Source organism: Anticarsia gemmatalis, chromosome 16, assembly GCF_050436995.1.
Source record: "Anticarsia gemmatalis isolate Benzon Research Colony breed Stoneville strain chromosome 16, ilAntGemm2 primary, whole genome shotgun sequence".
In the NCBI taxonomy this organism is placed as follows: domain Eukaryota; kingdom Metazoa; phylum Arthropoda; class Insecta; order Lepidoptera; family Erebidae; genus Anticarsia; species Anticarsia gemmatalis.
The window spans coordinates 771348-787379 of record NC_134760.1 but is presented as its reverse complement, the minus strand read 5'-3'; the positions used below and the strand labels follow the sequence as shown (position 1 = coordinate 787379).

Here is a 16032-nt window from a genome sequence, read left to right as displayed (position 1 = left end):
TATCGTCTACGTAGAGTATGTATTTGCTGGATTAAAGGTCACTTGGTGTAAATATAATAATAAACATTAGGTTCCCACGTGGATCCAGTTTTTTCAGAAATCTGATGCAATTTATTAATTTGAATGGGTTACTTGTGGAAAGGTTTTTTATTGCTGTAATGCGGGAGACATAAACTCACAACATGAATGTATCGTATACATTTGAAAGAGTAACTATTTTTGTAAAGCACAAAAGAATTCATAATAATACACAGCCATCATGTTGTTATCATTTATTTACTAATCCAATTTAGTGGTTATCGGCCCAAACACTAATCCTTTACAAACGATTGCTCTATTGCTTAATACTGGAATTTGTCTTGCTATTCGCCTCGTCGACATAGTCAGTGACCTTAGCGTCGAACTCGACCGCACTGCGCGTGTCATCGATGTCGTTGCACAGTGGTTCTATGGCCCACACCACGACGGCGTATATGGCGTACAGCGCAAAGTACGCGGCGTACAGTACGCCGGTAACTGCGGCGAGCCCCACCGGCCAGAAGCGCTGGTTCATGTCTGTTTCGTTCTTCCAAGAGTCCTCCGTCCATGCTCTGAAGTATTGCGTGCATTTTCTGCAAATTATGATTTTTGTTAGCATATTTTTAAGGCTACGTTAGGAAGTAGAAAATCCCTTGTACGAAATGACAATGCTGGAGGAAGGAAGCTACCACATTGTTCGAACAATTCAGGTTCTTAAAATAGGTATAAGTAAACACTAGAGGCCTTTACGTGAGTCAAAGTATGTTGACTACCTTTTTGCGACGATTGAAATATTTATTTTCGAATATTGTAAAATACATTAGTCGCAAAGTAAACTAACTAAATATGTACCCAAAAGTCTTTGTAAGGCTGCCGTGCCTTGTGAACAAGTTCAAGGGATATAGGAGAGGGGAAGTTGTAGTCGTAAAAGAAACCAAAATATAAATAGTGGGGGTAGTACTGACTTCAATGCTGGTAGCATTTTGTCGAGCACGCTGACGAGGCAGTGCAGCAGGTGTGTGAGCACCAGCACCAGCACCCACACCGCCAGCAGGTACGGCGGCCAGCGGAAACTGCCCAGGGCCGCCCACGGAAATGCTGACATAGCAACAACATTGTATATTCTCAATTAAATGATTAGTTGATCACTACGCTAACGTATACCAGTACTTGAGTTTTATACATTTTGAGCTGATTTGAACACACCTGGCTCTGCCTAGTTGTAATCAGAATAGAACTGGGAGTAATATTTTGGGGAAAAATTAAAATTTTAGTTTCTTTATCACTCCCCGGTTTGTATTGGTGACGTCAAGCATATCGCACATAGATTGCTGATAGGCGATTTATATTTAAGTTTTTAAAGTGCAAGCTATAAGTGCAAGCTATAATTAATATAATTTTTCAAACAACCTGGCTGTCAGGCTGAATACTGACAGAAAAATTAGTACTTATTCGGTGTACCTTGCACGATGGGCCTGGTCCCGGGCTGGTCCTGGCGCTCGCGCTCCAGCTCCCGCGCGCGGCGCCGCGCGTCGTGCAGGCGCAGCGCGTGCTCCGACATGCTGTGCGCCATGCCCTCCGTGCGGGAACTCTGCACGTATTTACGTCATTTGTACACGCTATACCTTCATTGTAGTCGAAAGTTATTAAAATAACTACAGATGAAGAAAATTGCGCATAAGAAGAGTAAAAAAACATGTGTGCATATTGCCGTTGTTTTAGATCAATGTTTAAGATTGCCTGTCCTCCAATTATTGACGACGAAGGGTCCAAAAATCGTGTAACCTAAAAACCAGGCGTTTACTACGGAATGAAATAGTAAAGTTACCGCGGGTAAGATCCGAGCGTGCGACGACAACACCTTCTCCTTGAGTTTGTTGTCCATCTTCACTTCCTTCATGTTCAGCTCCGTCTTAGTGAGGGAAGGGTGATCGCCGCACATCCTGCAATTTAACACGAACTTACTTACTCTGCATTTCAGTCAAAGTAATTGAATGTTTGTCTATTTTTTCTTACGTCTTTAATTAACCACGGAACCCTGTTCTTTGTTCCCTTTTTAACCTTGTTGCTCCTAGATTCTTTTGATGTTTCTATCAAGCCAAACCTAAAGCTACGCACCCTAATTGCAGTAGTGTTGCTACATCCTTGATTTTTCGGGTTTTTGAAGAACATAAGATAGTATTATGAGCATTCATAAGATCTTTATCTTTCAAGGACTCTCTAAGCATTTCCTTTTTTATCCGTTTACCCGATATCTGTTCTCTATCGTTATTTGGCATAAACATCTACAAACAAAATAATTCTCAATATAAGGGTAAGATAGTTTAAAATACATAACTATAATACTTACACCATATCCGGCAGTTTCGGTGAATCGCCTTTCGGTGGCTCCATGTTTGAGGCAATACAATTTAAATTCAATCATCAATACATTTCAATCAACATGTTTTGTGCAGTACATTTTATTTGTCCGCGGATTATTCCGCTGTCATTTGATCACTGTCGCCTTTGTCAAATTACGTTCTCTTTTTAATTTTCTCGTGATTATGATGTCAACTTTTTAGTGAGTAAAAAGGTGGCTGTTTAGAACTTTTTTATAAACTCGTATTTTTGTATTTTCACTTTTACTGCTCTTTTGGCGCAATATTTTTATGTAGATGTTTAGGTCTGTTTTATTATAAGGACTAGTTGTCAAACAAGACAACTATTTCCGAGGCAGAACCTCAAATTATAATTCCTCAAATTGTAACTCGTCATAAATATAGAGATAAAGAAAGAAATAAAGAGCTTCTTCTTCAATTTCTTTAACCATTAAGTTTACCATCATCAGTATAAGAAGAATGAAGTTTATTAACTGTGACCAATACGGCTAATTTAATACCACCATTTACCCTAAATATGTTGTTAGTAAGAATTGCACTTTATCATAATATTCTCTCTCTCCTCAGATCCGGTACCTCCACGGTCGTTGTCTCCGCCTGGAGAGTTGTCGCAAGGCGCTCGTGTGGCAGAAGCGGTATCTTCAACGAGTGCTCGCCGGCTACACTGAACTGGAGAAGAACCTGCGACTACCAATGTCTAGGACTCCTGAAGTTAGCCGAGGAAAGAAACGGTTCAAGTGAGTTGCTATTTTATAGTGTTGTTTATTTTTTCTTCCATTCAAAGAGTTTTAGAGACATGACCATTTTTATGTGGATGACTCCTAGAACGTTAATATAAAGTCTGAGTAAGTATTTATGTTTTATCCATACATATGTAAGATCACGCCCTTTTCCCCATAGTTTTCGTTATTTAAATACACAAGCATTAATGTTTACAGCTTAACTTTATACTTATTCGTTTCATGCAATATGAAATGTCTAGAATAAGTACAAATGCGTTGTCACGATAGGTCAACAGCGTGAATAATATATTTTGATTAATGTAATTTATTGTATTGCTTAATATTCAGGTGTATAGCGACAGTAGTGGTGATAGTACTTCGTATGGGCTTCTTGGTGCGGCGCCGACAGCACGTGCGCGCGCTCTCCGCTAACTGTATACTGCGGACCTCTCGCGACAACAACGTCACTAGGAATACGCCGTGAGATAACAATACATTTTATTATTATTCTGCTATTATTTCTTACACATATATATATCTCTTTTTTCTTTATTTTTAGCGGAAGTTGATGAGGATTTAAAAGAATTGAGCATGAAAATTGTACACCGATGAATGTTTCGCTTTCGAAGTAATTTAAGTGCTATAAATATTTGTAAAAGGAAATAAGACATACACCTAATATTATGTGCAGTTTATAGAAATTTCACAGGCATAACAGAAAAACAGGCATATCTTTTAATTCTTTAAGGCTATCTATAAAAGTGGGACAGAATAAGTAAAATATCTTTTATATCTCTCAGTTCTGCGCACACGCCATACGCGGCGTACTCGGGCACGTCCCCGCCGTCCCGCGACGTGGCGGGCCCGCCCCGCAGCGCCGCCGCGTCGCTGGCGCGCCGAGCCATGAAGCAGGACATGCGCCTCAACCTGCCTGCCTCACCCGGGCGTAAGTAGCATTGTCTATCTATTTATAAACACACACTTTTAAATTGTTTTTACGTACAGTTACTTTCGCTTTACAACTTCATATTTCCAAAACTTCAAAGGTTTTGACTTTCGGAATTAAAGAATTAAATCAATGCCATATCTTTTTTATGGGAATAATATACATCCTTCAGATTAGGGTTTCAAAAGAATTATGTACAGCGACTTTTGAAGCCTAAGTGTATGTCGTAACATTCTTCCTGTCCTAAGATGAAGGTCTCTTTGCTACTTTTGTATCCCCATTTCAGTCTATTAAAAAAAAAGTTACACATTCTAACAGAAAATATTTTTTTCCAGTGGGTGACTTTATGAGAAGATCTCCGTACACTGCTAACTCGCCACACGATGACCCGTTTATACTGAGGTAAGTTGAAACATAAAATCTTTAAAACTTCATGTTTAACCTAATTTTCTCTTACTTTTAATCACGCGACTCTCTCTACTATACAAAAGATTAAACCCAAGTCAAGATATAAAGCCCATTATATTACCATAAGACATTTAAATGAAGAGATTTTTAAGTGGTATGAAAATGATCATAGTAAGTAAGTACTATTTTATTGTTCTTTATCGGCTCCTTCAAAAGTAAACTATCGTATCTTGTATGTAGTTTTATTTCACGGGAAAAGGTGTATATTAGTTAGTAGTTAGTTATAACCAATTTAGTAATTTAACACAGACTATAAATGTATAATAGAATAGCACGTTTCGGCGCAGGTTGCACTCGCCGTGGTCAGCCTGCGACCACGGCGAGTGCAACCTGCGCCGAAACGTTAGGCATTTTAAGGTAAAATGCGTGTTCTCATTAAATCTCGTATTCTATATCTATACTATCTATACTATTCTTATATATATATATATATATATATATATATATATACATTAAACATGCAAAGCGAGAGATTGAAACTATTTTAACGTAATCTTTTTATCCCAGTTCCCCTCGCGGCGAAGTAGCAGCAGCATACCTAAACAAGTTGGAGCTGGTGAGTCGGTGCCTGAACCACGCCATGGACGCGGCGCGCGACGTGCCCTGACACACACAACACACCACACACTGACACACACACACACCAGTGTTGTATAACGTTACATAACACACTGTAACATGTGTTATGAAGTGATATAACATCTGAAGCTTTGTGAAGTACATGTTATTTAACCGACTGCAACTTTGTTAAATATTGTTGTCCAACACGTAACTAAAGTGTAAAATAACAATCTTTAACAATGACACTTGTTATATAAACAGATTTTGTAACGTATTAACGTGTTACAAACTGTTGCATGTATAACAGTGGTGTTCAATTGTTGTATAACATTGTAACAAAACAATCAATTTCAGTGTTTTTTTTTTCAAGAACTATGATTATGTGACTTTATTGATGACTTCTTAGAATTGATTTGTGCGCGATTCACTCGGAAAGCAGGAGTATTTCGGTTGGGACGGCAATACGGCCGGTCTTATTACTTGTATTAATAAACCACATTGCCCGCGCACGTCCCGCACACGGCCCGCATATGCTTTCAGTGTGAGTTGCTCTTTATTATTGTTGAAGAAAACGAAAACTTTCTTACAAAATACCTTCAAAAAAAGAGGTTATTTTACATACAAAAGTTTGTGTTAAAATTCTTATATTAGTGATGAATGATGACAGTGAATGTGTGTTTAAAAACGAACTATAAAAATTACTTGTTGAAGCATTTCAAATTGTTCGCGTTGCATTTCACGGCTAGGTTAGTTAAGTATTAGATTAGTGCCAAATTCGTTAGTTTATATTGAGTTACTTAATTTATTCTAGTTTTATTTGTGTTGAACTTTGTTCATTGTGATGTGGGGTACTTAATATGTAAATATCATAATAAAAAGCAAGATTTTTTTTCCTTATGTGATCGTAAGATTATTTCATCGTTAATGACTTTTATTTACTACATATTCATGTATGTCTGTAATCAGACTAAAATATAGGCATAAACAAAAATGTTGCGCCTGAATTAGAGACAGTTTATTTTAGCACAAACCATGTCTTATGTTAGACACAAATATAATTTTATTGTCATCTATTTCTAACTCTTGCGTCAAAACATCTAACAGGAATATGAATGTTTCTAATAAAATTTAATTTAATCTTAAATTGTTTTGCTTAAATACCAAAAAGTACATCCATATCACAATGATCAAAAGTATTATAATAAAGGAGGACCTAATTCCATATGTTTGGTTGTATCACTCCGCCTATAAGTACGTTGACTCGAGCCGCCCGGTGCCTCGATCCTTGCCTTATATACCTTCAGACTGTAAATATTTAGATGTATGTATTTTTGACACTGTTAGACAAATTGACATATTGTAATGGAGTTTGGCCACCAACGGTATTTTAGAAACTAAATTATTTTAACTAATTAACTCCCCCACAAACTTCCATCCCCAATTAAACCGTATAGGGGTAAAAAAAATGTTTGACCTTGAGTCTTTAGCTATCACCATGTTAAATTACATCAAAATCGGCACAGCAGTTTGGGTAAGGAAGTGTAACAAACAAAATCGTAATTGTAATACTGCTAGTTATTAGAATGTTCTAGTTTCTCAGTATCGTTGGTAGATAATCTCCTTTAGCGGTTATTTTTCTATAAATAGTATAATAAACTAATATTGTTTGTGAAGAAACCTTTAGTATTATAACAGACTTCCAACGGACGTATTTTTGTGAATGTTGATTGTTGAAACTATGATCAAATTTTAAGTATAAGGTCAGTTTTACACTACAGATAGCTTAACTGATAGATAAAACCGGCCGTAAACAGTATTAAGTATACTAGATCTGATAAAATGTGTTTAAAATTTGATTGTAGTTTATTAGCTTTTTGCAAGGCTGCCTTGAATCAATTGCTACCTTACACTTTTCTATAGAATATCACTGTTACGTCTCGCACTTTTCACTTGATAAGTTGGATACTAAGTAGCATTTTGTGATTGTATTAACAAAATAATATGTAAAATAATAATAAAAGTGCTCCTACCTGATATTCAGCTACGGCGACCAGTTTCATAGAAAACGGCTAACTAATTAGGGGTTTGTTTATAGTGTCGAGCGTGTATGCTAAATACACAGGCATTTTTACATCACTCTCATAGTCTATTGTTAGGGTAATATTGTTATTACGGCTATCTACATTGAAAGAACTAAAAAATAACTTCAAATATTAGTTCTTTAATCCAAAAATATATGTAGTGTTTTGTCGTAATTCAAAGTAGATTCCTAGACTAAGCAATATTTTTTATATAATCCGTAAAATGCGAAATAAACCATAAGTATCCAATAAAAAGTGACCTAATATTATATTTAACTCCAAGGCAGTAGTGCAAAAGGCACGCTATGTAAATCCGCAATAAACGCCATGTTAGTATAAATTTAGTCGAATGTTTGAGTTAGAAGGATTTAGTTGTAAAACGAACGCACAGTACAAGCTAGGTTAAGTTAGGATACATCGACACGAAGTGACGACCGACACGAACGTTCCGTCTATGTATGTTTGTACGCTAGCATGAGATTTGTATGACTTTTGAAAAATATAAAAAAAATATTGACTGTCTTGATGAAATTTCAATAAATTTGGTTTATAATGTCAATTTCTCTGGTATATGCCTAACTGCGTACCCTTACGGGATAGCTTAATTTTTTTGTGTGTATGTATGACACAAAAAGTAGATTTTAGACCATGATTATAACATTAAAGTAAAGAAAAAAAAATAAAAAACATACATTCCGATTATTTTTATCAAGTCTCGTGCAAGCGGTTTCTGATTGTAAAACAATTGCTATTGTTTACGTGTTTACTTTTGCCATAATAATGTTTATTTATACTAAATTAAGAGTACATAATAAATTCAAATTATTTTATACAAACGGACACGGGTGTATACGTTTATATAGTTTAACGTATACGTGCACGTAACGTATAATAAAATTAGTTCATTTGCAATATAAATATACAACAATATTTACATAATTTATAGTATTATTTTGTGTTTTTTGAACATCTTGCCATTTTAATAAATTCACGTTGAAACAATAGCACTTGTTATAACTAGACAATATTGTTTCTGCCAAAGCAAATGAGAGTATTACGATGTTTGTAAACGATTTCAGTATATCGTACGTCGAGAGCAACATGTAGTTATATTGTTACTTCGAGTTTATTGTAATGTCGTGTTGTTTATACATTTGGCGATAAATAGAGAAAGTTTTTTGATAAAATATTGGCTGCAAAATGTACGAAAATGGGACCTTAGACTATCAAGATAGAATATAGTGTGCTTGATAGTTAAATATTAGGTTCAATTTGGTATTTGAAAATGTTGGCTCAAATAATAAAGCATAATAACTTGCTCAAAAAAGGCATAATGACTATTTATTCTAATGCTCAATTCTATTTGCCAAATGTATCAATAATACGGTTTATAGTAATTCTGCACATTGTCCACAACCCACCACACACACCAAATCATTGTATAGTCCAGTCATCAGACTGGTATCGAACTATGTACTACTACACTCATTGTGACCAAAGATTTTAAATTAAGCTCTTAGTATAGTTTCCAAAATTGTATATTTAAGTGAAAAAAACATTACTACAGTTAATACATTTTTTCAAATTTTTGACTCCACCAATTTTCTAGTCACACTCGAATAACATCACACACGTGCCATAAACGCTCTCTAAACTAATCTCCAACGCGTTTGCGACGCGACTGCGACTTGCGACAACGATTTCAGCTTCACGACTTTTTTATTTTAAGTGTGTCGCGTCGCAAACGTGTCGGGGATATTGACAAACACATTCTAAAGTTATTATAATTATGATAATAAAATAAAAGTAAATATTTTCTAAACGCTTCGTTTTATTTGCGGACCTATTTCGGCTTCAGTTCACATTTGCAGTCTGGGTTCTTGCACGGCAACACTTTGATTGCTGGCAGAGGGTTTGTAGTCTATAAAAGAGAAATTTAAAGTAATTTTAACACCATAATGCAAGACGGACAACAATAATAGTTGAAATCAAACAATTTCTGTATCCAGTTATTGCTCCAATTCTAAAAATCGGTTGCTAAAGCATAATAAAATACCTGTAGGTTTCTTCTCTGCAGACCATTAGCAGGTCCTGCTCTCTTGTAATCCTCTGAAGGTTTTTCAGCATTGCTGGTCGCTGGCTTGGACGCCCCCGCCTGTCAAACAAGTTGAGTATAGTAATAAAAAAAGTATTTTCCAAGTTAACTTTTGTACAGCTTTCTACTAAAGTTTGTTCTATAGCCGCGCCAAATAACTGTGTTCGAATTTATAGGCGCAAGCTGCTCCGAGAAAACACAGGATGAAGACTTGTATTAATTTCGTTATCTTCACTTGGTTATTCAAACTATTAGGGCTCCTACACACAATCCCGGTGGCAGGGCCGACGGAAATGGCCACCGGGTGTGCTGGCGACATTTATTTCTAGCATTCGAGCGGTAATGCTGGGTATTGACAGCTTTGCGCGGCTTGTGCCGTAAGTGTGTAGTAGCCATAACACAATGAATGTTTATTTGAATCTACCGTGGGTGGTTCCTGCAAGCCAGCTCTCTTCTCCGTCAAGTCAGTAGTAGACTCGTTGTCAAATCCCTCAGGTTGCTTGGGCGGCGGCAGCGGCGGCTCCACGTAGTCCGCGTCGGGCTTGGTGCCGTCCCACGGCGAGTAGCGCTTGAAGTGCTCCTGCATCGATGTGGGTAAGTCCGGCATCGGGTACAGACGGTGCATCTTGCAGTATGACTGGAAGGATGAAGTAGTCGTTAGTTAAGTATATTTTTTGCTTTGTATTAAAGTCGAGGGTGCTATTTATGATGTTTTCTATAACTATTATGCTGAGAGTGATTGAAAATATCCTACAACAATGTTATTTCAACGGTTAAAACCTCCAGAAAGGTAATTTTCCTATTTAAATACGTAAGTACAAGGCGTCTAAGCTAAATCTTTCTGGGTATCTACCTAACAGAATATAAAAATAACAGAGTAAGATTATTTTTGTGTAATTTCTGTACTTTTTAATTTGTGTATGAACAGAGAGTAAACGATAGTAGGTAATTGTACTTAAAACCTAAGCCCATTATCAAAATGTCTCACAAATTTTGCTTCAGACAAAACAGATCTAACAAATATTGTAAATTCCATTTCATCTGTAACGTGAAGGTTACCTCAATAGCTCTATGCAGCGCGAAGTCCGGCCGGCCCAGCTCCTTGCACTCATCCAGCAGGTGCGCGGCGTGAGTGAGCAGCTTGTTGTCGGAGTCCCGTATCTTGCGCTCGGCGAGCTCGCCGTAGAAGTAGCGCGACTCCGCGCGCTCGCGGGCCTCGCGGTCGTCGCGCTCTTTCTGGTACAAAAAATATTATACTTATACTTAGTCCATTGAAATTGGTGTTCGATTGCGTTTTTCAGAGGACACGGCAGGAGGTCAAAAAAAGCTGAGTACAAGTTTGTAGGGTCACGGTCCAAGACGCGCTACACAAAAAAAAATGCGCGTCCGAAAAACGCAATTATAAATGTGTAAGTTTTGGAAGAAGTTATTAGTGTATTGTTACTTGGTAAAGGTGATGGTAAAATTACATTAGGATGGGTTTATGTGGGTGCAGAGTATTGAATCTTGTCATTAACTATTTTATTTTTATATAAGATTACGTACTTAATTAGTAGCAGGTAGTTGAATTTGATAACTTTCTAAATGTAAGATAAAGACAAGACAAAACAAACTTTGTTTCTGTTGGGTTTTAAGGGTGTGACTAGGTATCTAATGTACTACCACTAAGGTAGTACGACGTGCACAATAAATGAAAGATAAAGTTAATAGAGGAGAACTTACCCAAAGTCGAAGGATATCCTCTCTGTATTCTTTGATCTTCCGTTCTTTCTCAGCGCGCAGATGTTCTTGGAAGTCTTCATACAGCTCTGCATTCTTGAACCTATACAAGACAAATATATGTCTAAAGAACAGTTTAGAGTTCAAGATATGTAAGGACGAAATTAGTACCAGTCCTTACTAATATTTATTATGGTTTCTCTTACTTCTCTTTGTTTCGTCGATCTTTCACATCGAAACAGTTAAATTGATTTGGATAAAATTCAGCACGGGTAAATTAGCAGTATTAGAGAAGCATCTCGGAGAAGTAGGACCAATTAACTAGTTACATTATAAAAGCATAGCGTTACCTATTCATAATCTCCCACTGTCTCATAGTGTTAAACTCGTGCAGTCTCTGTTCCTCATCTTTGAGGAACTTCTGTCGCGACGCCTGCCGGTCTTTCTTGAAACCTTCACGTTTGCGACGATCCGCTTCACGACGAGCCTCGTCTCTGTAACATAACAAAAATATTAAGCATTTTCTTTTTGTAGTTACAGGTCTTACTTGCCACCGTTCTCTATTTTACATCTTGCTATAGGTGATTCGTAGTCGAAAGTGTAGGCAAAAGTGTATAAAATCTACTCACGTTTCACCAATTGCAAGGTTGACATAGGTTGCGGGTCTGTTACTATTATACCGGGCACGGCAACAAATGCTGTTATTTACCATTGAGAATATTTGGACAAAAAAACTAATTTTACCGAACGAACTTATTTGCCGAACATTATACTTACGTAGTAATAGTCTTTGAGGCAGCAACGAATATCGTCTAAAGTGTAGGATTTAAAATGCGTTTTGTATGGGTACTCACGCGTCATTCTTCTCCTTGATAGCTTTGTTGAGTATCGCTTGGTCCTTAGCCTCACGATCAGCATCACCAGACTCCAGCTTAGCACTGATCGCTTCCAATACACGGAGTTTCTCGTTCTTTGTCTAAACATGAAACGAAGCAACATTTATTGTTAAAAGAGTCTGTTTTAACTGTTGCAGACATGTTATTTTTGCCTGTATCTTTAAATTGAAAAACTATTAACACTAAAATGATACGTCTGCAGCTGAACAAATTCACACGTAATTAACTTATTAGCATAATATCGAAACGCAGACAATATTCAAACCAATATCGTGAGACATCAGAGCACTGACATACATTATATGTGCTGCATGGAAGATTTGACTAAATCGAGGATCCGAAATCCGCACACATTCTGACCTGAAGTATCTAATATAGGTCATAAAACACACCTATTCCCGATATTCCCTACAATAAACGATACTTTAGCGTAATGTCAGCGTGGTGTAGTACACAGGTAGTCAGAGGTACTCACATCAATCTCAGTCTGTTTCCTCCTACGCTCGATGGTGGCCCTGCTCCGCAGCAACACTTCAATGAGTCTGTCGTCCATGCGGTCGCGCGCCGCCTGCACGCGCCGCCGCTGCGCGCACTCCTCCTTGGCGCGCTCCATGTCGCTGAATATACGAGCCTTCTCTTGCTCTTTCTGGGGGATAATTTGTTATGACCTATATTGTTTGTTCGGTAATGTTGGTAGCAGCTCCCTACATTATCAAATATTTATACTTAACAGAAATATTGTTACAACCATTTGGCGATTAAAAAGAGTGGCCAGGAGTTTCTTGCCAACTCTTCTCATTGGCCCTAACTTCCGAACTGGTAAATTCACTCTCAGTATCATTGACTATCATAAGTGTCAGGCATTTGACCTAATTAATAAATTGTTTGATTTTGATTTTAACACTTGTTCATTATTTTGTTCTATTATTGTTTTACTGGCGGACATGGATCTCTGCTCATTCAAAGAGCCAGCTAGGCTAATAGCAACTGATTATTGTAGGTAGGTATATGTGGTAGAAAAATCTCAATTCGTAATATCTAGTGTGGTGCGCAGGTAAGATTTGGATTGACAGACTTGAATGAAACATACATATAGTACTGTTAAAGAGTAATAGTTATTTAACTATATTTAAAAAAAATCTAACTTGCTCCTATTTGCAAGGTATTCTCGCCCCGTTAACCTTCTTAGCAGACTCTAGGTATTCTGCAATGTGGTACTTACGAAGTTTTCATCAAACTCTTTGATGGCAGCCATCTCCTTATTTGCTTTGATGTTGTCCAGCTTCTGTAAATTCAGTTCTGTTTCGTGCTCTATGCGGTTGCGCTCTGACACTTCATGGGCTCTGCGTAGAAAACAATATGCATTACCTATGTATTCGTCTTAATTTACCTAGTAAGCTGCATTACCTCTATATTGTTGTCTACATAGAAATATCATTATAATATCTGATGTTTTTTTAATAGCAATGGACTACAATTTATAATTGATATAAACTTAGACAACTTTCGTCCTTTTTAAACAAAAATCCTAGCTCAAATATCTTATGATATGCTCCCAAGGAAACAAAGTTAAATTTACAATGTCACTCGCTGAGTGGTGCAACAGTTTGTAAATAATATGCACAACTCTCCTTGTCATGCTAAATGGTTACCTATAGTAATACTAGAGTAAAGACCCACTCACTGTTCAAGTATATCCTTCTGATGCTGTTTATTGGCATCAAACCGTCTCTTGCGTCGTGTTGCCATGAGTTCGTGCCACTCCTTAGCCTTGCGGATGATGTCGTCATCTTCAGCTCGCTTCCTCGCCGCCTCCTCGCGACGACGTTCTTCCAAGAACTTTAGCTGTTCTATGCGCTCTTTCTGAACTGCTGTTTCTATTACCGCACTAAGAGTAATAATAATATATGAAAATGTTATGGAAACAAAGTTTGTATAACAACTTAAATAAACATAGTTTTGCTAAATATTAAAGAAATGCAAGTCCGTTCAATTTTATTGAAATTGATACCACCTAGGTAAACTCTTTGTAATCCGAGTTAAAAGTTAGGTATGACCAAAAGGTTTTCTTGCAAGGGTTGAACTTTGTCTAGTCCGTATTACCTACATATAAAAAAATACAAGTGGTTTAGTTTATTTCATGGTATATGTATCCTTTAAATAACGAAATCCAAAAGTTGCCATTTACTCTAATAGATACACTACCTTAGCAGCAGTTTCGGCGCATCTCTATTCTTGAAAACGACGTCCCTGGCAGAGTACATAAGTCGTTCTTGTTCTTCTTTCTTGTTTTTGAGGTAACGTTTATAGAACTTCGTGTTTGCTTGCTCGGCGGCGTCGATACGGGCTTGACGGAGTTCCTCATTGCGTTTGTTTACATTCTAGGAATAAGAGAACGGAACCTAACTCGTTATGGTCCGAAGGAGTAGACTGATTTTTTTTTATACGACATCGTAATATAATGATAAGTACGAATTACGATGATGAACGACTGACATAATATTATCACCATGACAAGCATTTCCGCCGAGACAAGGATTTTCGTTAACAAAAATCAAAATTGCCGCTTATCCACAAATCCCACACGGTAACTAGGTGCCTATTGGACTGTAGATATTGTTTGCATTTCATTTCCTTTACGAAGATGTGTGTAGGCTAAAAAGAGATAGCATTAAAGATAACATATGATGCGTTTCGTTAGAACCGGAACGTTGACAACGCTGCAGATCGTAGCGGTCAGTGCTACATCGGAAAATTTCGACGTCAACCTACCAGGATACCAGGCAAGCAAAGGAGTTGTTTCGAATCGGTATAGAAACTACCATAAGAGTGAGCTAAAAGGTGATAGTATGTAGACCATAGGAGTGAGTGAGACCGGTAGATAATGTTCTGTTTACCACCCAGTCAATACTACCCATAATTAAGAAAAGGATGTAGAGGTGTATTGTGGAGCCATAAGAGTGAGTAAGATGGATTTTGCTCTGTTGCCGGCCTTGATGTAGGGGTGTGAGATGAGAGATAAATACGACTACTTATTGGGTAATTAAGAGAGAAAGAAATCTATTTGAACCAGTAAGGTACTAAAATGATTGAGTGTGAAATAAAATAAAGACACCGTCATGTGTGACCTGTAGGTGCAAGCGGGAAAACTACAAGGCTTTTCTGCAAAAACTTAGAAACCGACTCTATGGCATTACTTATATCCTAGTATTTTTCCCGAGAGAAATACGCGCGGCGGCGCTGCCGGCTGTTGAGGCGAAGCATGGCGATACCGCAAGTGGAAAATGCGGCCATATTGTAACTTATATCTAGTTGCATGGAAGTAACAATCTAAAGCTATTTAAGACTTTTTATCCTTACGTATACAAACTACGTGTATAATGGCAGATATTTGGTGGTTTAAATCATTATACCTCAAGAGAATTAGGCCAGTTCTTAGTCATCTCTCTACTGGATGCGTTGAGGTATTTGACGTACTCCCGTCTTCTCGCTACCTCCGGATCTTCGTGGTCTGGATGCGCCCATTTGTTGATCCGCGACCATTCCTTCTGCGTCATAACAATCGGCATGGTTGCAGATTTCTACTTAGCAGCTGTAACAACAATATTTATGGGCTGGTATAGTAATTAAACAAAAGTACGAAAGTTTTCTGTGTAGGTTACGTACCTGTTTTTTTAGTTCAAGTAACTTATTTATTTACACAAGAATTACAAAACGCTTGACAACTTATTTTTGTTCTGCTTTGTCTTTGGCTGTTACTTCTTTTTGACTTTCACCAGAATCTAGCAGAGATCCTGTGGCCAGCGTTATTGTTTTGATTTCTCAAATAACATACAAAATCACAATACGTAAAGATGACATAAAGAGATAAATAAGGTACTTTAATACGTTTCATCACAATAATTTTGTAAAAATAATACAAATTAAAACAGAAATACTATTGAAAAAACTAAAATAATATGATATGGTTGCTATGGAAACATCTTGATTGATCAACCACCCAATTCGTAGGAGGTAGGAGAATTTTTTCTTTAACTGAAGTTCTTAAATGGGTTGAGAAAGCTCATAGATATAATTATTAAAAACATTATAATACATCCTTTAAATTAAAATATTAATTAAATGGCTATAACAATAATGATTTC

General features: G+C 37.1%; 3 protein-coding genes across 4 annotated transcripts in view; 1 reads left to right on the top strand and 2 right to left on the bottom strand.

Moving 5' to 3' along the window:
• The window catches only part of LOC142979119 (uncharacterized), an 80631-nt gene extending 71632 nt beyond the window's left edge, over nt 1-8999 (top strand). For both annotated transcript variants that reach the window (XM_076123875.1, XM_076123876.1), the window contains 5 exons: nt 2967-3136; nt 3470-3601; nt 3922-4067; nt 4403-4469; nt 5043-8999. In XM_076123875.1, coding sequence (XP_075979990.1) covers nt 2967-3136; nt 3470-3601; nt 3922-4067; nt 4403-4469; nt 5043-5142 — 615 coding nt within the window. In that variant the 3' untranslated portion in view covers nt 5143-8999. The remainder of the gene's footprint in view (nt 1-2966; nt 3137-3469; nt 3602-3921; nt 4068-4402; nt 4470-5042) is intronic.
• LOC142979121 (uncharacterized) lies at nt 161-2518 on the bottom strand. The gene is made up of 5 exons (XM_076123878.1): nt 2369-2518; nt 1847-1961; nt 1480-1609; nt 984-1116; nt 161-611 (listed from the first exon to the last, which is right to left on the bottom strand). Exons 1-5 carry the CDS (start codon nt 2410-2412, stop codon nt 335-337), a joined length of 699 nt encoding a protein of 232 aa, XP_075979993.1. The 5' UTR covers nt 2413-2518; the 3' UTR covers nt 161-334.
• LOC142979120 (uncharacterized) lies at nt 8960-15862 on the bottom strand. Its single transcript, XM_076123877.1, has 13 exons — nt 15554-15862; nt 15301-15479; nt 14093-14268; nt 13572-13775; nt 13110-13230; nt 12363-12533; nt 11846-11967; nt 11342-11485; nt 10995-11094; nt 10332-10508; nt 9697-9909; nt 9234-9332; nt 8960-9098 (listed from the first exon to the last, which is right to left on the bottom strand). The coding sequence occupies exons 2-13, from the start codon at nt 15454-15456 to the stop codon at nt 9021-9023; spliced, it is 1761 nt and encodes a 586-aa protein (XP_075979992.1). The 5' UTR covers nt 15457-15479; nt 15554-15862; the 3' UTR covers nt 8960-9020.
• Between the last annotated feature and the right edge of the window lie 170 nt (nt 15863-16032).

Excerpts from the sequence above, each read along its gene's own strand:
- LOC142979121 (XM_076123878.1), bottom strand. The coding sequence starts at position 2,412 with ATGGAGCCACCGAAAGGCGATTCACCGAAACTGCCGGATATGGT. Across the intron at positions 1,962-2,368 it reads CCGAAACTGCCGGATATGGT|GATGTGCGGCGATCACCCTT; the intron begins GTAAGTATTATA and ends GTTAAATTGCAG. Across the intron at positions 1,117-1,479 it reads GACCAGGCCCATCGTGCAAG|CATTTCCGTGGGCGGCCCTG; the intron begins GTACACCGAATA and ends TTGCTATGTCAG.
- LOC142979120 (XM_076123877.1), bottom strand. The coding sequence starts at position 15,456 with ATGCCGATTGTTATGACGCAGAAGGAATGGTCGCGGATCAACAAATGG. Across the intron at positions 14,269-15,300 it reads ACTGGCCTAATTCTCTTGAG|AATGTAAACAAACGCAATGA; the intron begins GTATAATGATTT and ends TCTTATTCCTAG. Across the intron at positions 9,910-10,331 it reads CGCTGCATAGAGCTATTGAG|TCATACTGCAAGATGCACCG; the intron begins GTAACCTTCACG and ends TCATCCTTCCAG.